The sequence below is a fragment of the Macrobrachium nipponense genome, chromosome 32 (genome assembly GCF_015104395.2).
Source record: "Macrobrachium nipponense isolate FS-2020 chromosome 32, ASM1510439v2, whole genome shotgun sequence".
Taxonomy (NCBI): Eukaryota; Metazoa; Arthropoda; class Malacostraca; order Decapoda; family Palaemonidae; genus Macrobrachium; species Macrobrachium nipponense.
This window is the reverse complement of record NC_061094.1, coordinates 16398765-16424470: the sequence shown is the minus strand read 5'-3', so window position 1 is coordinate 16424470 and position 25706 is coordinate 16398765. Positions and strand designations below refer to the sequence as shown.

Below are 25706 nucleotides of genomic sequence, written 5' to 3'. Positions count from 1 at the left end.
AATATGAAGCAGCAAAGCTGGAAGCTACCGCCATGGCAGCTTTCCAGGCCGTCTCCTGGCAAGATCTATGGTCCTTCACAGTATCTAGGGTTGCTGCCTCTTCAGGGGCTATCTTTCTTGGGGACGACTCTGCCTTTGGGAGGCTGTGCCAGTCTGGAGGTATGGTTATTTCCAACCTCGGCCACCAGACGGCAAACCTGTGGGCAAACCTGGTATTGGGTTTTTTCTGAGGGTAACATGCCCGCGACGATGCCCGTAGTGGCTGACCCTTCTTCATCCTTTTTTCCTCCCAGCAAGCTTCCTCTTCTTGATGTTTCTGCTTTGCAGGAAATCTCTCCTTCTGCCTCTTCATCTGACTCATTGGGCAAAGAAGGGGGAGGCAGCTGGCGCCCAGGACAACCTCTCTCCAGGGGGCTCTTTTTTTTCTCCGAGAGGGATATTTCTTCCTTCAGTCTGGGGATTTGCAGCAGGCTTGGTTGACACTAGGCCTCCCTGGCACCCCCTCATTGCAAGGCCTAGTGTCACACTTCTCTAGCACGCCTGTGATTCATGCGGCAGTAGAGGTGACATCCACACCAGTGACCACAGATTTGTGAACACCCTTGAGACAGAGAGGACTTTTGCAGAAGTCATTGGGCTGGTGCATCAGCACATTTACCTTGGAGAAGGGACCATGGTTTGTCAGCAGACCGCCCCTCTTGTCTCTAATCCTTTTGGAGTCCGAAAAAGGACCCCAATGTTTTGACAGGGCTGCCTTGGTCCTTGCTTGCTGAAGGTGCATAATCTTGTCTCTGGGCAAGATATTTCACTCAAAGCAAGCCGAATAGATAAGCTTCTTCCCCCTCCTCTTCCTTGTCAGAAGTTTACTACACACCCTCAGAGGGATCATTGTTGACGAAACAGGTTGAACCAGACTTAGTATGCCTAGGTCCCAGTCTTACGCTGCAATACCTTACTGTGGAGGCCCTCTCACTTTTGCAGCAAGAGGCAGTGAGCCTGGAGCCTTCCAATATGGTAGCACTTGAGGATGTGTCCTGGCTGGGTCTGTGGTCATTCACAGTATCCAAGGTCGCTGCTTCCTCAATGGTTATCATCCCCAGGGAGGATTTGGCCTTCAGGAGACTTTGCCAGCCTGCTAACTTTTGGCTGAACATTCCTGAATAAGATCACCAAGTCCATTGGTTCGGAGTCGACTTTGGTCCATGGGAACGGACCATTGCTGAGTTCTGCCTCTCTCTTTCCTACTGAGGTCTTCACATAAGAAGTCCCAGACTTGGAAGGAGGCCTGAGGAAGCACCCGGCCTTTTTTTTTTTGCCATGAAAGGAGCGCAGTTGCTCCCCCTTCAGTCCTCCTTCCCTTTGGAGAAGGAAGGGAAGGGAAAGAAGAAGGGGAAACGCTAGGGGCGGTGTTCTCCTCCAACTGTTGCCGGGGGGGGGGGGGGGGGGGGGGGGGTGGGGGGTTGCCTATCAAGCCATTGAGCAATATGGCAGTGATACGGAGCCGGGATTTGGGTAGTGGATATCCTTCAGGAGGGATATCTACGCCTCTTCAAGTCTCGGCCACCCCTCACCAACCTTCCTGTCCATCACCAGACTTACATCCCTGGGTGAACTAAGGATCTTGCACTGGAGCAAGAAGTGCAATCCATGCTGAGTAAAGGTGCTGTGGAAGTCTTATGATATCAGTCTTGGTTTCAACAGCGGGGTCTTCCTTTTAGAGAAGGCTTCAAGGAGTTGGAGACCAGTAATAGACCTCTTTCCTTTGAACCAATTTGTTCGCCATGATGGAAATGGCGTGCTTTGCGCTTGCTTCTATCAGGGAGAACGACCTCATGCTTTTGGTAGATCTGAAGGACATGTATTTCCAGATACCATTCCATCAGTCCTCTCCTCGAGGAGATGGGTGTTTTGCTCAAGGGCACTATGTTTCGGACTCTTGACCGCTCTCAGGCGTTCACAAGAAACTCCACCCTCATATTAGCTTGGGCCCATTTGATAGGGGTACGTCTAATGAGGTATCTCAATGATTGCCTTGTCCTGGTGAGCTCTTGCTTGCAGTCGCTATAGGACTGGGATCGTCTTCTCAATTTTTGCCACAATCTGGGTATTGTGATAAATTTTGAGGAGTCAGATCTCATCCCCAAACAGAGGACAAGTATTTGGACTTGCTGATCGATATGGTAGCAGCAATCTTCCTCACAGACTAGTGTATGAGCAAGTTTAGGAAGGCAGCTCAGCTGTTCCTGTCTCGCCAGTAGCCAGCTCGGCAATGCAAGTTGTGATCAGTCACCTGTTGTCTCTAGAGAAGCTCGTCCCTCATGGGCGGCTTCACCTTCAGTCTCTCCAGTGGAGACTGAAGGAGTTTTGGCCCCAGGCTCGAGACCCTCAATCCTTTCCCATCTCTCCCTCTGAGGAGATGAGAAAGGATTTGGCTTGGTGGCTAGTGCTTGGGGAGTTGCTGAATGCAGGAGTGTGAAACCATGACAACAAGAACTTTCTCACCAATATCTTGAAACTCAAGGTGGCTTTCCTAACTCCAAGAATTCCAGGATTGAGTGATGGGACACTGTGTTGTTGATGAGCGACAACATCACAGTGGTGTCATATGTCAACAAGAAGGGAGTGCCTCAGCAGTGTGGTTTGTATGGTATTAGCGTCTCACCTCAGTGGTCGCGGGTTCGATTCTTGGCCATTCCATTGAGGAGTGAGAGAGGTGTATTTCTGGTGATAGAAGTTCACTCTCGACGTGGTTCAGAAGTCACGTAAAGCCGTTGGTCCCGTTGCTGAATAACCACTGGTTCCATGCAACGTAAAAGCACCATATAAACAACCAAACAAGCAAAAACAAACAAACAACAAGAAAGGGGGGGTCTTTATCCTTCCCGTTCCATCAGTTGGCAGTGCAGGTGCACAAGTGGGCAGTAGCTCACTTGGTAGAGCTGTCTGCCAGGTACATTCCAGGCAAGAGGAATGTAGTGGCAGACAAGCTCAGTTGCCAAAATCTTGTGATAGGAACAGAGCTGTCCCTTCACACAGACTTGGCAGAAAGGATGTTCGACCTATGGGGGCGTCCAGTTGTACATAGAATTGTTCGCCACCCTGCACGACAAAGTTGCAGATATTCTGTTCCGTAGTGCTAGACCCATGGGTTGCTGCAGAGGACAAGTTCCAACATCTGATGGACAACCTCAACGTGTACACCTTTACCCCGTTCTGCCTGATTCACAAGGTGATCAGCGATCACCCCAATTCTTCAGATGATTCTGGTGGCTCCCTAATGACCTCAGGATGTTTAGTATCCTGATCTGCTAGCTTTTTCATCCGAGGCACTGAAAGAGATTCCTCCTTGGTACAACCTTCTATGTCAACCCCACACAGAGTGGTACCACATGACAGGGCACAGGGCAGTGCCTTTGTCTTCACGTCTGGAGGTTATCCACCATCTCTTGCGAGCAAGAGGCTCTTGCTGAGCAGCAACAGAGATGGCAGGATAACTCAGACAGTCCTCTATACCAGGGAAAGTGGGCTGTCTTCTGAGGGTTGGTCTCCTGTCAGAGCTACTCTTCAGCAGGTCGCTGACTTACTAGTCTTTCTTTGCCAGGAGAAGCTCCTGAATTTATTTATTGCAGGTTAAAGGCTAATAGGTCTGCAATAGGTCTAGTCCTGAAACTGAGAGGTGTAGATATTTCTTCATCCTTAGAAATATGTATGCTAATGAGGAGCTTTGAGAGGTCTTGCCCATCCATGGATCTCAGGCATCCTGAGTGGATGTGACTTGTACTGAGCCTGACTCGTCCACTGGGGACTGGGTATTTTTCCGGGAGCAATCCCTGGAAAGACGGACTCTCCCCTTCTCATTTTGTTGAATGTTTCTTCACATAACCCTTATACCTTTTGACCTTAGTGAACTTGTAGACTGTGGTAACCTTTCAGACAGGACCACAGCTCTAGTGTTTCATGTAAGAAAGGGTCTACCCCCATATCTTCGTTTATCTTAGTACTGTTTTGGGGGGACAGATCAATCAAGCCTTCTTTTCCCTCAATCAGTACATAGAACTCGAGTCTTATCTTCGTGTCTTATCTGACGTACTATGACGTCAGGAGAGGAGGGGACATTCGATTCCCTGTCTGCTGGGATCTGTGGAGTCTATGGGATGAACCTCTCATGGGTTTGTTTGCCCCTTCAAGGAATTTACGGCTTCCTCCTTTGGTAGCTATACAGTCCCTATAGGATGTACTTCTGATCTTTGTTCTGCTATGGTCTGATCCGTTGGAACTCCTCTCCTCCACGCCCTTCATCACGATGAAGTAGGAACTTTACAGTGTTCAGATTAGCCCTGTTTTGCCCTGTTTCATGGTTCTTGTACCTACTCGGTTGTGGTTGGATTCTGCAGGATCTTCCTCCACCATGTCTTCTCAGACCACCTCACCTCAAGAGATCTACTGAAGTTGACTGATTTTCACCAGACAGACTCCTTACTGTATGGAGGATTATCAATTGAGAGGTCTTTCCTTATCTACTATTACAGAGAACATTGCAAGTTATGTAAGTATATCTTCTCTCGTTTTGCAGTCGTGGGGATCAACTTTCCGAAGCTAGTTTCTCAGGCCATCCATGTCCCTTTTGCAATTACACAGTTATGAGGTAGTATTGAACTATGCATAACTCATGTAAGCAAGAGACCTATTTCATTGCATCCCTATCTGTTTTCCTTCAGAAGTCCCTGCCATGCACAAACAAGGAAAGATAATTTACTCGTCTTCCCGAAGGTTTTAGTCAAGGTCAGGGACTGGCCCAAGACCTGGATACCATTTTGTCCCTGAAGAGTTTTAAGGACATCTGTGTGTTCTGGGGCCACCAGACTTCACCCGAGCTCATAGCTAGTCTCGCACCCTGCCTTCCTGGTGTCAACAATAACCTGACACCAACTTTTGCAATGACAATAGCGCTTGCTCTGAGCACCCAATAGTGCTCACTTGCTCTATGAAGAATAGATGTTCTCCCGTGTGCCGGAGACGTTTCAGAGTGAGCGCGGAAGCGGACCTATTTTTTCAAAAAAATCACAGTGCGCTTAGTTTTCGAGATTAAGAGTTCATTTTTGGCTCCGTTTTTTGTCATTGCCTGATGTTTAGTATGCAAACCATCAGAAATGAAAAAAATTATCATTATCATATATAAATAATGCGATATATGATAGCGCAAAAACGAAATTTCATATATATAATTGTATTCAAATCGTGCTGTGCGCAAAACGGTTAAAGGTAACAAGTTACTTTTTTTTTCGTTGTAATGTACACTAAATTGCGATCATTTTGGTATATAAGACATTGTAAAACGATAAAAGCAACACAGAGAAACTATTATAACAAAATAATGCATGAATTCCGTAACGCGCGACGTAAAAAAATATTTTTTTCAAAAATTCACCATAAATCTACATATTGTCCTAGAGACTTCCAATTTCTTTCAAAATGAAGACAAATGATTGAATATTACTATACTGTAAGAATATTAGCTTACAAATGCAGTTTTTGACCATATCTGACGAGTTAAAGTTGACCGAATGTCGAATTTTTTTTCTATATATTTTTTATATGCCATTATTTCGGAAATAAGAAAAGCTACAACTTTCAAATATTTTTCATTTTATTCTACATGAAATTGCGCACATTTTCATATATAAAACTCTATGAAATGCTTAATATGAAACGGAGCAAATATTCCGAGAATGGGACTTACGCATTTCGGAGATTTGTGGTGGAGAATCCGCGCGCGGAGGGAAGGAAAGTTTTTTTAAAAATTCACCATAAATTTAAATATTGTGCTAGAGACTTCGAATTTGTTTCACGATGAGATAAATGACTGAATATTACTAGACTGTAGAGTTTTTATCTTACAATTGCGTTTTTTCGACCATTTCGTAGAGTCAAATTTGACCGAACGTGGTTTTTTTTTCTATTTATCGTGATTTATATGCAAATATTTCAAAAATGAGAAAAGCTACAACCTTCAACTATTTTTTGTTGTATTATACATGAAATTGCGCACATTTTCATATATAAAACTTTATGTAACGGCTAATTTAAAATGGTGCAAACATTACCACAATTGCACGTATGATTTTTTCGGAAGAGTTACCGCGCGGACGCAAAGAAAATGTTATTTTTTTCATAAATTCACCATAAATCGAATGTTGTGCTAGAGACTTCCAATTTGTTGCAAAATGAAGGTAAATGCTTGAATATTACTAGAATATAAGCGTTTTAGCTTACAATTGCGTTTTTCGACCATTTCGGTAGAGTCAAAGTTGACCGAAGGTTGAAAATTTGTCACTTATCATTTTTTATATGAAAATATTTCAAAATTGATAAAAGCTACAACCATGGGTTGTTTTTAGTTGTATTGTGCATGTAATTTCGCACATTTTCATATATAAAACTTTATGTAACGGCTAATTTAAAATGGTGCAAACATTACCACAATCGCATGTATGATTTTTTTTCGGAAGAGTTACCGCGCGGACGTAATGAAAAAGTTTTTTCATAAATTCACCATAAATCGAAATATTGTGCTAGAGACTTCCAATTAGTTGCAAAATTAAGGTAAATGATTGAATATTACTAAAATATAAGAGTTTTAGCTTACAATTGCGTTTTTCGACCATTTCAGTAGAGTCAAAGCTGACCAAAGGTTGAAATTTTGCCACTTATCGTTATTTATATGAAAAAATCTCAAAACTGATAAAAGCTACAATCATGAGTATTTTTTTTGTTGTATTCTACATAAAAATGCGCACATTTTCATATATAATACTCCATGTAACGGCTAATTTAAAATGGTACAAAAATTATGTCAAAGTGACGAAATAATTTCCGAGATGTGTCACAGATACTTTTTAGTGCGGCAAGAAAGAAATTCGCGCTTGCGCGCCTGCGCGCCTGCGTAACAATTGTAAACAAAACAACACCTTGATCCTTGAACTCCCAGCATCCCACAAGGCGCGTGATTCAAGAGTTTTCGGCTGGTAGGCCTAAAAGTATTTTTCCGCAAATTTTTAAAAAAACTTTTGTATGTCGACGTAAAATACGTCCAGTCAGCACACGAGAGACAAAAAATGTCGACGTAAAATACGTCCAGTCGGCGTCTAAGGGTTAATGGACTTTATCTTCTTAGACTCAGAATTAGGAGAAACATTTGCCTCTTTTTAGAGAAAACTAAAGATGTTTGAACAGCCTCAACCCTATTCGTTTTCAAGTGCTATATATCTTAGGTCCATTCGACATTCGGCCTACTGGTAGTTGACCACCAACCTGAGGCAATTTCCACTGCAAGCTTGTTTGACTAACAAGGAACGACAAGCATTGTTTCAATCTTAGCAGCTTTTCTGTTTCTAATTCATTACATGACTTAATGCTTTAGAGTAGAATATGTCCATATGTCCCACCTCCTATCGATGTGGGAATCAACTATGTAATTACTTGGTAAGTTACTTGTAAAAATTATGGTTTTATAATAAAATAAGATTTTGTATATACTTAACAAGTAATTACATGATCAGAGCCCTCCCTCTTCCCCTGTGATGGACATAAGCATAAACGGAATGTGCATTGTCTGCCGAGTCGTTCCTAACCCGCTTACTAGGGTTCAAGACTGGTGTCACCTACACAGTATCGGTATCGCTACTGCGACATTTGAATCTAAACTGCTGTGAATAAATTAAATGATAGCTATATAATTACTTGATAAGTATATGCAAAATTTTATTTGGTAAAAATATCATATTCAGATGTTCTGAATACCAGTACATAATGTAGTTTTTAAAATAGTAGATGGCTGTATTATTTGTAAAGCAAATTCATGGTTATTCAGTGTGACATTGTTTAATAGTATATTATGTCAGTGAATGGGAATTAAGCATGTGTGAGGGTATTTTGCTTATACAGTTTATGTACAGTATATATATGTAATGTTATTTATATTTTATTTGTCCTTAGGGAAGTCATCCTTGTGTATCCAGTTTGTGGATGGCCAGTTTGTTGACAGCTATGATCCAACAATCGAGAATACATTCACCAAGAAAATTAAAGTAAGTTACATTTGTCTAGATGACATACCTTACCTTTCACCCAAAACCAGTTTGGCAGATTTGTATGCTGTTAGTTTTTTTTTTTTTTTTTATGTTACATAGGATAAAATGTTTTGATTCCCAATCTCAGGACATATTCTGAATGAGATTTGGCAAAAATTGATTTGCCTCTCAAAAATAAGGTATAGCCTCCTCCTCTCATTTCCTGACCTCTTTTCATTTTGAAACTCAAGTTGAGTGTGAACAAATTGTCTTTGTGTGTTAAATTCTTTTATGTTAGTTTCCTCCTCGTTTGCTGTTTATCCATCGTAAATATGTAATAGCTCCCTCTGGTTTATTGCCAATTTGTATATTTCTGATGATAGCTAGGATTTTATCTAGTTAGATTATTATTTATTACGATAAATAGGCTTTATTTCAAAATTAACCGCTCTCTATATGGTAGCCTAAAGGTAGCCACTCTCCAGATTCAGCCCCTCAGTGCATATCTCTACTGGGGGAACTGGCCAAAATGTGAGTGTCAGGTGTATGTTGAACTCTTTGTTTCACTTCCTATTACAATAAAGTATGCATAATCACCTATAATCTGTAGAGGCTATATGTTATAAGAAAAAATTTATATGGTGAATTTTCTCATAATTTCACCACAGTAAAATCTCTTTTCAAACAGTATCTTAAAAATTATCGTAGTACTACCTTGAATTTTACATTGAGCAGTTAAGCATAACACTAATGAGTATTGTAATTATAAATCACTGAAATCATGCTTAGAGTCAACTAAACTTGTAATGAAATGTTATGCTATATGGTGACTCCAGCAAAGCAAAGCAGAGAAGAAAAATGGCAAACGTGATACGGCACTTGCTATGTAGAGATGGTAACATGAACATTGATGAGATGAAATGCCACATATAGGTAGATGTAAACACACACACACACACACAGAGGCGTACAAGTAAAGCTTCCGTGATATTATGAGGTGAAATGAAAAATAATTAATTCTGATAAAACAAAACATGATCAACTACTTTTTAGTAGTATTCTAAAATTGAATTTGCTCTGACCAGTCGTTATTGAGAAATGCCATGTGTACGTACTGAAGATGTAAACACAGGGTGTTGTAATGTACTACACACATACTGAATGAATTTCAATTCTGGTAGATTGTCCTAGGCTAGGCTTTCAAACAAGATTACCAAACTTATGGCTGATGTTTAACCGTCTCTTATAATTAACAACCACTAACAAAATAACTGACATAAACATCAAATATGACTTTAACAAATTGGGGAACAGCTGTTTTGTGATTTTGAGTGATTTTACTTTAACATAAAAGGATGTTAGTTTACCTTTGTATTCCCATTTTACATTATGTAAAAAATATAGGTCCAATAGTACTATATTAGTTTCTTTTAGCAACTAAAAAATGATTCTTGTAATTCAGTTGCTTATAGGCTAAATCAGTTAAGTGTAAGAGCATAAACATTATAGTCATTGCAGATGGCAATTGATTGGTTTTTATCTGTATGTATCATTATGACAGTGATATACTATGGTAAGTGTAACTAAAACATTTTCATTAGACTAATATACTGTAGTATCCAGTGTGTTTAATGAAGATGATACTAATGAAACAAAAATTTTCTTAATCCTTAAGGGATTGGCTAAGTATATATCAAGCACACCCCATACCAGGCAAACTTTTGGCCAATTTAAGAAAAAAAACATATAAAGGGAAAGGAGAAAATATGCAAATACATATGGTGTAGGAAAAAAATTCTAAGAGATTCTCCTCTTTTACATGATCATCATATCCACGTTATACAAGCAGTCCACAGTTACCGGCGATCCAGTATTATGGGGCTTGTTTAGCACCAAAAATCACTTTATTTTTGCACCAAAATACCTGCACCTATTTCTGGTTGTTGGTGCCAAAATGCGGTTATTGGCATAGAAAATCACTGAATTTCAGGTAGTAACGATTTCTGCTTTATCATTAAGCTGTCGGAACAGAGCCCCACTGGTAACTGGGGACTGCCTGTACATGGTTTTTCTAATTATTTTACTTTCTAAAATTATAATTATGTAGCTCACAGTATCATAACAGATAAGAACTAAAATCATTAAAAAATTCTGAGTATGTACAGGCAGTCCCTGGTTATCGGTGTAGTTCCGTTCTGACGGTTTGATGATAAGCGAAAATTGCCAATAATTAGAATTTGGCACCAATAACCAGTTGAATGGCTCCTCTGTTAGGTATACATTGGCACCAGTATTCTATTATTGGCGACAATAGCTGGAAATCGGGATACTTCGTCGCTGAAAATTGCAGAAAATTTGTGATTTTCAGCAATAGATAAGCTCCATAAAACCAGATGAATAACTGAGGCCCCCGATAGCCAGGGGCTGCATGTATATTGTTGTAAAATATTTACAAGATTTACTAAGGTCTAGTACATGTTTTCTAATATTTCTTATTTTTCTAATATTTCTTTGTAAAATTACAATTATAGCTGACAAACTATGATAAAAGATAAGAACTAAAGCCAAGAACAATCCCGGAGTATATTTTTGAGCAAATAAATAAAAAGACATCATGGAAGAGAGAGGGCAGTACATTTCCCAGATCGAGTCGAAGCATACTGATAATCTGATCTCCCATCTGTCCTGAGCTGAGCTAGTCTACAGTTGCCTTTAGTCATTTATGGACCTCTTTTCTGCTAAATTCATCCAAATCATATGGAGCGTAATATTGATGCTCACCACGAGTTAGCCTGTCCACTACCCAAAGCCTGGTATCGATACTGATATGATATGATGTGGTCCATTGATTGAGGGTTAAAGTCCATTGATTAAGGGTTAAGCTTTACATCTTCACCAAGAAATTAATTTTATTAAGGTTCTTGCTATTTAAAGAAAGATGCGTTATCAAAAGTAGTTAATGTTGACATTTTCACTTACTGTTATTGTATATGCTTAAGGGTACTTTATATGTGTCAAGAAAGCCTTTAAATCTATGTCATTCATTTAAATTTTCCTACAGCTTGTGTAATGTGAATATATATCATTTAATTTTTTATTTTCTAGGTCAGAGGGCAGGAATATGGGTTGGAATTAGTTGATACTGCTGGCCAGGATGAATATAGTATATTTCCTGCTCACTATTCCATGGACATACATGGCTATATCCTAGTGTACTCTATTACTTCAGAAAAGTCTTTTGAAGTGGTGCAAGTTATCTATGACAAGATTCTGGATATGATGGGGAAAGTCACGTGAGTCTTTTCATCTACTTTTGTTTCACCTTTTAACAAACCCGTGACTTAATATTAATTGCACATTTGTCATCTTTTAATGTACAGAAAACTAACATCTTTTGTATAACAGACAGAAGATGAGGAGCAGCAGCCCTGCATACTAGCCTGTTGATCCTTTGGTCCCCTATTTTTCATGTCTGTTCTGTACACAACTCACAAAATTCCTAAGGACTTTACAACCTTAAGCACAGAGTTCATCCGATTCATTCAGTTCTTCAAACTATCTTCTTCTTCTTCTTCTTCCCAGCTGATTCCCATTTTTATATGGGGTCGCCATTTCGGATGAGCCGTCTCCATCTATTTCTATCCTGCACTTCTGCCTCATCAATTCCCTTCTCATGTAAGTCTCCTCTCACACAGTCCTTCCATCTCTTTCTTGGTCTCCCTCTTCGTCTTCTTCCTTGAACCTCCATCCCCATAGCATGTTTTCCAGCGTGGTCCTCATCTCTTCTCAACAGGTGTCCATACCATCTCAGCCTCCCCTCCTGCACTTTCTTTGATACTTCCACCACCTTAGTCGACCCCCATATGTAGTCATTTCTGATCCTATCCTCTCTTGTCACCCCAGACATCCACCTAAGCATTCTCATTTTTGCCTCATCCATCTTCTTCTGCTCTGTTTTTCTCATGCTTGCTGTTTCTGTACCATACAGCATTGCTGTTCTTACCACCGTCTTGTGAAATTTTCCTTTAACTTAAGCGTTACTCTTTTGTCACAAAGAAACTCCAGAGGCCGCTCTCCAGTTGTTCCAGCCTGCCTGTACCCGATGTTTTACTTCTTCCATACTTCCTCCAGCGTTAAAGAAAGATCCCAAATACTTAAACTTATCAAGTCTCTTTATTTGCTCTCCACAAAGCTGAATACTTTCTCTTATCATCCCCCTCAGTGGTGGTGCACATATATTCTGTCTTAGATCTACTTATTCTCATTCCTCTGTCCTCCAGTACTTGTCTCCATCTTTCCAATTTCATTTCCAGAGCTTCCCTGCTCTCTGCGCACAGGACAATATCATCCGCATACAATATGTCAATGGTACTGCCTCCCTTACTTCCTCTATTATAACTCCATCACTATGTTAAAGATAATGGGCTCAGAGCTGACCCCTGGTGTAATCCTACTCTCACCTCAAAACCCTCTGTCTCCCTAACACTACTTCTCACTCTGGTAAATACATTCCGGTACATCTCTTGTATCAATTGCACGTACTTCTCTGGCACCATCTTCTCCCCTCAGACTCCTCCATATCTCTTGTCTCGGGACTCGGTCATAAGCCTTTTCAAGGTCAATGAATACCATATGTAGGTCCCTTTGTCTTTCCCCGAATTTCTCCATTAGTTGCCTCAGACAAAATATACCATCTGTTGTTCCCTTCCCTTTCATAAATTCCCATCTGCTCTTTTACTTTACCTATTTGTACCTCTTCTCTCAGTCTAGCATCTATCATCCTTTCCAGTATCTTCAGAGTGTGGGACATCAATTTAATGCCCTATAATTACCACACTCTTGGACATCGCCTTTCCCTTTAAAAATTGGGATCAATATACTCCCACGCCACTCATTTGGTGTCTTTTCCTGTTCAAGGATCTTTATCATAAGATCGTACAGTATATCCACTCCTTCATCTCCTAATGCTTTCCATGCCTCCACAGGAATCATGTCTGGTCCGGTGCCTTACCCATTTCTTTCATCTCTTCAGTGCATTTAGTACCTCTTGCCTAGAAAACCTCAGTACCATGCCAATGTTCACTTGCCGATCCTCTCTTATTAGTCTATTATTTTCTTTATTTAATAAATGTTCGAAATATTCTTTCCATCTCTTCACAATGTCTTCCTCCTTTCTAAGTACGTATACTACCACCATCTTGATCTTTTTTTATTGTTTGAGTATGTGTAATATCTTGATGCTCTTATTTCTAGCCTTTGATAGCTTGATCATCTTCTTTAATCCTTCTTTGTCCCCTGCTCATTATACACATCATCATACAACTTTGCTTTAGCTTGGGCTACCACCTTTTTCACCGCCTTGTTTTTCTCTCTGAACCTATCTCTTATCTTCCACTGACTGTGACTCTTCCCATCTTTTCTTTGCCTCCTTCTTATCTTTTACTACTTTCTCAATGTCTTCATCCCACCACCAACTCTCCTTTTCTTCCCATATGATACCAGATGTCTCTCCTAGCAGCTCCTTTCCATGCCTTCTTATTGTTGCTTGCATTTCGTGCACCCATTCCTTGAACATCTCAATCCCTATATCAATATCCTCTTAAACTCTCTCTTCTTATCCCTTTCCTTCTCTAATTTGTACCATTTAATTTTCCTTATCCCACTTATCTTTGTTTTTCTTTCCCTTTTTAACTTCAAATCCAAACATAGCAGTCTGTGTTGGCAAATGACACAGCAAAGTCCACTACACTCTCTCCTTCTGGGTTTCTCTCCCCAATTCCATGGCCACCATACACCCGACCAATCGCCTCATTTTCACTTCCGACATGGCCATTCAAATCTGCCCCCACTATCACCCTTTCATGTTCTTCCAGTTCTTGCATTATTCCCATCCATGTCTCTCCAGAAATTTCCCTTCTCTTCTTCTGTGCAGCCAACTCGTGGTGCATATGCACTTATATTCAGAATCTCTCCTCCATAACATATCTTCAACCTGATGATACGGTCATTCTTTCTGTGGACTTCTATCACTGTATTCTTCAGTTCTCTAGACAGTACTATGCCAACTCCATTTTTACCTTGTTTATTTGCTCCACTATAGTATAGCTTATAACCATCACCCAACTCTTTAGCTTTATTTCCTTTCCATCGCGTTTCTTGCACACATAACATCTACTTTCTTTTCTCTCATCAAGTCAGCCAATTCTCTACCTCTCCCAGTCATGGACCCAATATTAAGCCTGACATACTCTAAACCCAATGTGAGCTCGCTTCTTAACCCTCTTAAGCCGGAGCCCTAAAAATCAAAACGTCTCCCGTATGCCGGGCCTGGTTTGGAGTGAGCGCGGAAGTGGAAAAAATAATTTTTTCAAAAAATTACAGCGCGCGTTACTTTTGAAGATTAAGAGTTCATTTTTGGCTCCTTTTTTTGTCATTGCCTGAAGTTTAGAATGCAACCATCAGAAATGAAAAATAATATCATTATCATATGTAAATAATGCGATATATGGTAGCGAAAAAAAAAAATTCATACATAATTGTATTCAAATCACGCTGTGCAGAAAACGTCAAAGCTAACCAGTTACTTTTTTTTGCGTTGTATTTTACACTAAATTGCGATCATTTTGATATATATACATTGTAAAACAATAAAAGTAACACCGGAAAAAAATTATATCACAAAATGATGTACGAATTCGTAACGCGCGGACGCAAAAAAATATTTTTTCAAAAATTCACCGTAATTCTAAATAATGTTCTAGAGACTTCCAATTTGTTCGAATTAGACAAATGATTGAATATTACGATACTGTAAGAGTTTTAGATTAGAATGCAGATTTCGACCATTCGGACGAGTTCAAATTTGGACCTCCGAATGTCGAAATTTTAATATAAATGTAAATTTTTTTTTATTTTTAGTTTCATATGCACATATTTCGAAAGATGGAAAAAGCTACAACCTTCAATATTTTTTATTGTATTCTTCATGAATTTGCGCACATTTTGATATATGAAACTCTATAAAAAGGCTAATATGAAAAGGAGCAAATATTAGGATAATGCCATGTACGTATTTCGGAGACTTGCGGCCGCGAATCGGCGCGCGGAGTGAAGGTAAATATATTTTTCAAAAATTCACCATAAATCACAATATTGTTTTAGAGACTTCAAATTTGTTTCAAAATGAAGAAACATGACGGAATATTACTAGGCCGTAAGAGTTTTAGCTTACAATTGCGTTTTTTCAACTATTTCGGTAGAGTCAAATTTGACCGAACGTGGTTTTTTTTTCTATTTATCGTGATTTATATGCAAATATTTCGAAAAAAGAGAAAAGCTACAACCTTCAATCATTTTTAGTTGTATTCTACATGAAATTGCGCACATTTTCATATATAAAACTTTATGAAACAGCTAATTTTTTTTAAATGGTGCAACATTTCGACAATCGCACAAAAAAATTCTGATTTTTTCGGAAGAGTTACCGCGCGAACGTAATTTTTTTTTTTCATAAACTTCACCATAAATCAAAATATTGTGCTAGAGACTTCCAAGTCGTTGCAAAATGAAGGTAAATGATTGAATATTACTAGAATATAAGAGTTTTAGCTTACAATTGCGTTTTTCGACCATTTCGGTAGAGTCAAAGCTGACCGAAAGTTGAAATTTTTGCACTTAACGTTATTTATATGAAAATATTTCAAAACTGATAAAAGCTACAACCATGGTTGTCTTTTGTTGTATTGTGCATGAAATTGCGCACATTTCCATATATAAAACTTTATGTAACGGCAAATTTAAAAGGGTGCAAACATTAGGACAATCGCACGAAAAAATTTATCGGAAGAGTTATCGCACGAACGTAAGGAAAAAGTTTTTTCATAAATTCACCATAAATCGAAATATTGTGCTAGAGACGTCCAATTTGTTGCAAAATGAAGGCAATGATTGAATATTACTATAATATAAGAATTTTAGCTTACATTGCGTTTCTCGACCCATTTCTGTAGAGTCAAAGTTGACCGAAGGTTGAAAATTTTTCGCACTTATCGTTATTTATATGAAAATATTTCAAAATTGATAAAAGCTACAATCATGAGTATTTTTTAGTTGTATTGTGCATGAAATTGCGCACATTTTTCATATATAACTACTTCATGTAAAGGATAATTTAAATGGTGCAATAATTATGTCAAAGTGACGAAATAATTTCCGAGATGTGTCACTGATACTTTTTAGTGCGATAAGAAAGAAATTCGCGCTTAGCGCGCCTGCGTAGCGATTGTAAACAAAACAACGCCTTGATCCGTGAACTCCCAGCATCCCAAGGCGCGTGGATACAAAAGTTTTCGGCTGGTAGGCCTATAAGTATTTTTTTTCCGCGAATTTTTAAAAAAACTTTTTTGAGCCGACGTATGATACGTCCAATCGGCATACGGGAGACATTTTGACTCACGTTTAATACGTCCAATCGGCGTAAGAGGGGTTAAGCTACACCCGCTCTTAATCACAGAGTTTAGGCGATGTCTCTGTGCGTCGTTTACGGAGTACGCCCTAGCATTACCTCTTTCCATATTTCGGCTCATTCCATTTTTAGGTTTTGGCACAGATTTTTACAGCCGGATGCCCTTCCTGACACCAACCCTCCTATTTATCCGGGCTTGGGACCGGCACCCGTAAGGACTTGTTTCCCCCCCCAGGTGGCTAGGTTCAGTTCTTCAAACTATAATTTGATTTTATACTTTCAACCTTATTTTACATGAGCACACAGAGCTTAATGATACAGGCAGCTGCTGCCCCCCGGTTATTATCTGGGGTTCCTTTCTCGGCAGGGTGCTGATAAGTGAAAATTGTCGTTAACCAAAACTTTGTGATTTATGGCACTGATATATGGTTAATGGCACTGGTAACTGGTAAATGGCACCTCCTTTAGGTATGTTATGGCACCATAACTTTATTATTGGCACCTTATGGCACCCGATAACTGGAACTCGGTGCTTTATGGTGCCATAAATCGCCAATTTTATGGCGCTAGACAAGCGCCATAAAACCAGATCACCATTAACTGAGTCTGCTGATAACCGGGGACTGCCTGTATCTTGACCAAATGGATTTTTTTTGTTGCTGGTTATAGGTGCTTTGCTAAGCAGGATGGTAGTTATCTAGGTAAAATTTTGGAACTACTTTAATTTTTGCCTTTGTTCTAGTTATTAAGATGCAAACATTGACCCACATTAGAGTATTTATAGTGCAAGCTGGTTTGGTAGTTGAAACTTGTTAAAATGGAAGTTGAAAGATGTATGGGTGTGGGATGAGGGGTTTACCTTCGTACTCGCCTGCTGTGCCATCATCACTTTACCTGAAAGTCAACATATCTGGGCTGCTGCTCTTTGGTCATGGAACTTGAGCTCTGGTTGCCAGAAACTGTGTCATTACGCATTTCTATGGTTGTATGTATCTCATATTATTGTATTATAAAATACAATGGCAAAGCTAGTGTTCCGCGGAGCGGCCAATGTTGTGGTTGAAATCAGCTGATGGCGAATACGAGTTTGTTTTTGCCATAATGCAATTCTGAGCGAATTCTCTTGCTTCTAGTTAGCATAACGAATATCTAGATAATTGACTTATATGAGACAAGGTTATTTTCCTTATACAACGTGTTTTTAGGGGGAAATATGAATGAATATGTCTCGTTGTGAATGTGAACTACTATTTTTTTTTGCGTTAACAGATTGCATTGGCGGCATGTTTATTGTGTAAAATATTACGAGATTCCGTTCGCAATTCTCCTTTATATCATCGTAATACGAACTTTACATTGTTTATCTTATATCGGCGTGAACCAACAGTAAAATGTGTTCTTTCAAGCGCAGTAGTTTTGATTAAAATGATTTTATCTCAATTTTATATACGTTTGTGTTTGATGGCACCCGTTTACTGGAGTTTTATTCTTGTTGCCGATGTACGATAATAGTCATTAGCGCTTGAACAGTTTTCTCAGCTTCAGTCATAAACTAGGTTTAAATTTAACTGTATATTTCCTGATTGTTTGTTGATCTATATTGATCTTTGATCTATAGTGATAAAGTTACTTACATTAAGATATCTCAGTTCTATTCTATACATAACGCCATTTATAACACTACGATAATAGTGTACTGTAGTATGGATGATTGAAATACAAGCCAAACGGACGTTATCCAATTGGTTGTATTTAGAAAAAAAAAAAAGTAGTTTCTTGTTCGATTGTTCGTAGCTGTACACGTTCATGCAACCAGTATAACATTAAAACCATACTTTCATCATTCTCCTTTGCTGTTATTGAACTTATGTAACTAGAAGATGGATAAAGTTAGGCTATTGTAATTTGGTCTCTCATAAATCGACTATCGTAAGACGAATGATGGTAACTTAAACACTACAGCTACCTGTACACTGTATAAACCTTATTATATCTTTACATACTGTAGACACCCAAAGGATTAAAGCTAGGCTTTTTTCATTACAGTGGGGCCATCGTTATCCACGGGGGATAGGGCCCAGAACCCCCCGTGATAAGTTAAATACCCGTGTTATCCTGATACCCCCTCAAAAATTGCTTAAAACTGCCTACTTTAATAGTTAACCCACCCAAGACCACTATTCCAATGTTTATAACTGCCTACTTTAGTTCAAACACCAAATATGTTTTCAACTATCACCTAAAACTAAATTCAAGACAGTTTTAAGTTATTTTACAAAATTAGCCTTAAAAATAAATGTAGTATATGTACTACTGTTACATGTGTAGCCTACTAGCCTAATGATTACAGCTAGAAGCCTACATACGCATGGTGGGCCTCTTTTTTTTTTTACAAGGAAAGAGAGGATGAGTGGTAAGAGAACTATCAAAATTATGTAAATCATAGGGTACTCACCAACAACAATCTATGTTGATAAAAGACGACGATTTTTTCAGTGCAATCCAGTAATATAATAACGATATGCTACCAGCAGTATGCAGCAAAACATCTCTTCCCTTCGTCACAAACACGTTAATATATTCCACGTAAAAACCTTCATCTGACCTTTAGGCGTCTTTCCCACCATAAGAGTAAAAGAATCAGGGCTTTTGGATGCCACATAATTACTCGTTTCATATGGGTACAATTTAAAGAACGCGCCGCACACATTTCATAACAACAACAAACAAACTTGGATAAACATGAGTAGGCCAGTGTTGCCAACTGGGAATGACAATTTCTTGCTAGATTTTGTTCCATAAAAGGCTAAAAAAAATCACATACCGTATATACACGAATAACGTGCAATCTCCCATATCGTGCGACCCCCAAATTTTCACCAATAAACAGTGGTTTTGTCATGTATCTCATGTATCATGCAAGTTACTTTTCCGAGAGCGTCAGTTCTTAAGGTTGGTGGTTTAGCCTGCTAATGGCCGAGTCATTCAGATGTGTGCTGATGCTAGTCAAGTTACGGTAATTTTCTTATTAATCTCGAGAATTGAATAGAAAATCTCAAGATTAAAAAAAATCCCAAGATAAAATAAAAATAATTGTAAAAATAACACGCCTTGGAGTCCTTAATCATTCTCTCTCTCTCTCTCTCTCCTCTCTCTCTCTCTCTCTCTCTCTCAGGAATAAATACATACTGTAATTTGAGTCTTTCACCAACGGGTATCAGTAAATGTGTAGACATTGTGTGCGTGTTTAAAAAAATGTGCAGTACACACATTCCGATGTTTCGGTTTTTGGAATTTTTCAGATTTCGGAAATGTGAGGTCAGATGCATAATCAAACAAAAACAACACTACTGCAGCAAAAACAGTTTTTCCTTTATGTTTTTCATTATTGTTATTTATTAATTACAGTTTATTTAAATAAATATTAATATAATACTGTTAAATGAATGTGAGATAATTAAGATCACCTATAATAAAATAGTGGGACAATTAATACCATATGTTCACTAATAGGTATTATTTTCAAAACAAACATTCGTAAAACACCAATAATATGTACATAACAATCAAAAATAATAATAATGTGAGTTCAACTTGTGAATTTTAACAATAAGTATGACTATATAATATCCTTTCACCATATCGATCTTGAAGTTGAAGAGTCGTAAAATCTGAGGATGGTCTGGGAAAAGGATTTGTACTTTGTGATTACGTATCGCTACAACACCATGTGGTATTTTCATACCACTATATTGATGACGCATCGCTACGACACACTGGTGTTTTTCATACCACTATACGTTAAAGTTAAAATGATCATATTATATTATTGTTTTCACGAAGGAATAATTATATAAAGAAAATTATTGAGTAATTTTTGCCGTCAGCAGTCAGAAAATCACGAACATGTAACGTTCAAACCTAGTGCCATCCACATGGCATATGTCCTATAAATAGAACAGAAGCAGAGGGCGTCATTGGATAACAGATCTCCATGGCTACCAACCAACCAATCAGGTGTTAGTTATACTACTCTGTAATTTCTTAGAATGAACGTTTACACACACGAAGCTAACGATGATGTTGTGTGTTTTGCATACAGTACGTTAGTTTTAGTTTTTATGAGTGTAAGTATTTTACTGATTTCATGAAGAATAGAATGATTCCTTCTCATTACTTTGAATGCAAAATGGCTTGAAGATTCTTCCGCAAAAAGAAGAGAAAAAAAATTTCTTTAGAAGATGATACCTATTTACTAACGCGGTTGACACACCTTCAAAACAAAATTCAGCTCTTTAATCTCTGGAAAAATGTTAATCTATCCCCGGCGACTAACAACAACAAAATTTTTGTTTGTTTTATCTTCCAAGATGTAGGTATTACCTGTAGGTACAGCACATTTTTTAACAGTATGCCCATACACACATACAGTCGCGCGTGTGCTAATACCTATTGGTTTCAGAGACTCAAGTTAACACTTAAGAGTATAGTTGAGAGGAGAGAGAGAGAGAGAGAGAGAGAGAGAGAGAGAGAGAGAGAGAGAGAGAGAGAGATTCATCCTAGATGGCCTTGGTTCATCTCTCTAATCTCCCGGGAATCTTAAGATTTGTTCCCTGCTCTTTGTAAAATTTATCCTTGCGACTGACAGAAAAATTTTTTTTTTTTTTTTTTTTTGTCAAATGTGAACTTAAGTCGCAAGTCAATTCTATGTCATGTTTTTCCTAAACGCATTGACTTAAAGGAGAACGTTAAATTTTGGTTGTTTTTATCACTGCCACAAACCCATAACAATGCAGTGTATGTATGATAATTCTAAACTATTATTCACTACCAAAATAACGATGATATTTTGTATTGAAAATTAATGTTACGTATATTCCAAACATTATTACTACGTAGCATGAATAGTACTATAAAATTTCGAAAGGTAATCTTGCTGTGAACGCTACCATAATTTGATTTTCATATACGTACATACATTTTGTCAGGCTGGCTGCCTCGCATAGATAAAATTGATTTTCACTGATATGGAATACTCCACGAATAGCCTTTTTATTATGAAGATATGACGACTTAAAGGAGAAAGTTATTTTGGTTGTTTTATCACTGCACATACCCATAACAATGCAGTGTATGTATGACAATTCTAAACTATTATTCACTACCAAAATAACGATGATATTTTGTATTGAAAATTAATGTTACGTATATTCCAAACATTATTACTATGTATCATGAATAGTACTATAAAAATTTCGAAAGATAATCTTGCTGTGAACGCTACCATAATTTGATTTTCATATACGTACGTACATTTGTCAGCTGGCTGGCCTCGCATAGATAAAATTGATTTCACTGATAGGGAATTACTCCACGAATAGCCTTTTTATTATGGAGATATGACGATAATATATAAGGTAAAAAATGCTTTTATGTATTTCGTTTACGCTTCGTCGCCAATAACAAACAGCAATACTTACGATAATCTATGACAAATAGCGTTTGTATGACTTCATTGTTCAGAGAAGTTATATACGAATACTGCCAAAATAATAATGAAGTTCGAATTAATTTTAGCCTTAATGTTATTACTACTGTAATTACACTCCACTACTATTAAAATTTCTAAAAGTTTATCAAACAAAAAATGTCGCTTTGAACGCAACCGTAACATAAAACATTTTCGTAAAGGTATATGCTATATTTTGTGGCTGGCCACTCTGACGATAAGTTGAGTGCAATGATGTGGAATTAATCTTGTTAATAGGCTATTTATTATGAAGATATGACTATAATATATAAGGTGAGAAGGGTTTTATTACCTTTATTGTCAGTTAATATCATAATGTGAATGTTTGTGTACGTTGGTGGTTATCGCACTGCAAACTATGCTTAGCCTACCAATGACGTCGTACATAAACCTTGAATAGGCTTTTTATTTCGAAGATAGGACATAATATATTAGGTGAGAATGGTTTTTATTACCTTTATTGTCAGTTAATATCATTATATAAGTCTTCAAATGAATGTTGGTAGTTATCGGACCACGGCCGAGGGTTAGCCTACCGAAAAACATCGCATACGCAACAGGACAAACCCGTGATGCAGCGATTCATACCAGTGATGTAGCATGAGAAGCGGTCCAAGAAAAAACTGTGATTAACTGGATCTGTGAATACTGATCCGTGAATAAGCGATGCCCCACTGTATATAGTATTTATAATGCTATAATGTACTGTACAGTACTACTATACAGTAAATTCTATAGTACTATACTGCATAAATATAATTTTACTTATTGCGCCATTGTGGGATTACGGCGCCTTTTGACTGGTCTAGAGTTTCGAAAGACGGTGTTCAGAGGCCGCAGGCTTTGAAATCGCTTAGCGTCAAAAATCACTTAGCATCGGTGGCCAGGAACGGTGGCCCTGCCGCTAACCGAGGGCCGCCTGTAGATACTTCAGCCTTGAACCCTTAAATGCTGAAGCGGTATTTTAAATATCGCCTCCTGTATGCCGGTGGCGTTCGCGAGTGAGCGCCGAAGCAGAAAAATTTTTTTTTTTTTTTTTTAAATCACAGCACGCTTAGTTTTCAAGATTAAGAGTTAATTTTTGGCTCCTTTTTTTGTCATTGCCTGAAGTTTAGTATGCAACCATCAGAAATGAAAAAAAAATATCATTATCATATATAAATATTGGGATATATGACAGTGCGAAAAAAAATTTCATATAATTGTATACAAATCGCGCTGTGAGCAAAACAGTTAAAGCTAACGAATTTTTTTTTTTCATTGTATTGTACACTAAATTGCGATCAATTTGGTATATAACACATTGTAAAACGATCAAGGCAACACAGAGAAAATATTATCACAAAATGATGCATGAATTCGTAATGCGCGGACATAAAAAAAAGCTTTTCAAAAATTCACCATAAATCGAAATATTGTGCTAGAGACTTCCCGTTTGTTGCAAAATGAAGGTAATTGATTGAATATTACTAGACTGTAAGTGTTGTAGCTTACAATTGCAGTTTTCGACCATTTTGGTCGAGTTAAAGTGGACCGAAGGACAAATTTTTTCTATTGTTATTTATATGAAAATATTTCAAAACTGATGAAAGCTACAACCATAGGTTGTTTTTTTTTTGTACTCTACATGAAATTGCGCACATTTTCATATATAAAACTTTATGTAACGGCTAATTTAAAATGGTGCAAACATTACGACAATCGGACGGAAAAATTTATGATTTTTTCGGAAGAGTTACCGCGCGGACGTAAGGAAAAAGTTAATTTGTTGCAAAATAAAGGTAAATGATTGAATATTACTAGAATATAGTAGTTTTAGCTTACAATTGCGTTTTTCGACCATTTCAGTCAGGTCAAAGTTGACGGAAGGTTGAAATTTTGGCACTTATCGTTATTTATATGAAAATATTTCAAAACTGATAATAGCTATGATAAAAGCTACAACCATGGGTTGTGTTTTGTTGTATTCTACATGAAATTGCACACATTTTCATATGTAAAAATTTATGTAATGGATAATTTAAAATGGTGCAAAACATTACGATAATCGGAACGAAAAAATTAAAAAATCTGATTTTTTTCGGAACAGTACCGCGCGGACTTAAGGAAAATTATTATTATTATTAATTTATTTATTTTTTTCTCATAAATTCACCATAAATTGAAATATTGTGTTAAAGACTTCCAATTTGTTGCAAAATAAAGGTAAATGATTGAATATTACTAGAATGTAAGAGGTTTAGCTTACAATTGCATTTTTCGACCATTTCGGCAGAGTCAAAGTCGACTGAAGGTTGAAATTTTGGCACTGATCGTTAGTTATATGAAAATATTTCAAAACTGATAAAAGCTACAACCATGAGTTGTTTTTTGTTGTATTCTACATGAAATTGCACACATTTTCATATATAATACTTCATGTAACGGCTAATATAAAATGGTGCAAAAATTATGTCAGTGACAAAATAATTTCTGAGATGTGTCTCTGATACTTTTTAGTGCGAGAAGAAAGAAATTCGCGCTTGCGCACCTGGATAACGATTGTAAACAAAACAACGCCTTGATTTATTAGCTCCCAGCATCCCCCAAGGCGCGTAATTCAAAAGTTTTAGGCTGGTAGGCCTATAACTATTTTTCCACAATTTGAAAAAAAAACTTTTGTATATCGCGCGTACCATACGTCCAATCGGCACCCAACAGACAATTTATATCTACGTTTAATACGTCCAATTGGCGTTAAAGGGTTAATGACATTGCATGTAGATGCCTCGTTGACAGGATGGGAGGACATTGGGGGAATCGTCACGTGGCAGGAAGGAGTTCAGCTACTGTGAGGAATTGTCATGTCAATTTCATGGAGTTGATGCTGTCTTTATGTCTCAAAAAACTCAAACCTCTAGACAAGAGATATGTGTTTGGTTCTAGACAACATGACTGCAGTGTCCTTCATGAAGAGGTTGGATGATACTCACTTCCTCTCAAGCAAAGAAATAGTTTTAGTGTAAAAATTGGCGTTCTAACTGTCAAAGTTTTATGGATTTACAAAATAAGCGTAAATTTGTTTCTTTTGCGGTTTTTGCAAAAGTTAGTTTTTAGTTTTAAAAATAAATTCTTATATCTCCAGGAAGACTAAACTAAATTCAATGAAGCTTTTTACATGGTATATCTTGATTTTCAAAGAGGGAAATTAATTTTTAATTTGAGTGAAACTTATTTTTTTTCATATTCTCAAAAAGTAGTTGTGATTTTTTTTTCAAATAAAAAAAAACTAAATTGAATTTTCATAATTTTTCGTTCACCTGCCTGACACGATTCATGCTTTATTAATCTATTTTTCTTTTCAAAGATAGAAGAAATCTTATATAATGAAGTTAAAAACAGTCACTGATATCTTTAGAACATCATGTTATATTATTGTGTAAAACTTTTCCACATAGCAAATTGACGTGAACGAAACGAAGTGATAAAAAACATATCACAAATGCTGATATACATTACCAAATAGATAGGAGACACCTATCACTAGTAGTATTGCATAAACATAGTCCTTACATTATCATTTCAATATTAAGTTGAAGGTAGTTGAACTATTCCATTTGTTAAATGTTACAGAAAACATTGGTAACCCACAAAATGCTATCAG

At 37.6% G+C, this 25706-nt stretch overlaps 1 protein-coding gene across 1 annotated transcript in view; it reads left to right on the top strand.

Moving 5' to 3' along the window:
• Window positions 1-25706, top strand: part of LOC135207243 (GTP-binding protein Rheb homolog) — a 97172-nt gene that overhangs the window by 25279 nt on the left and 46187 nt on the right. The window contains exons 2-3 of the mRNA XM_064238879.1: window positions 7996-8087; window positions 11175-11362. Coding sequence (XP_064094949.1) covers window positions 7996-8087; window positions 11175-11362 — 280 coding nt within the window. The remainder of the gene's footprint in view (window positions 1-7995; window positions 8088-11174; window positions 11363-25706) is intronic.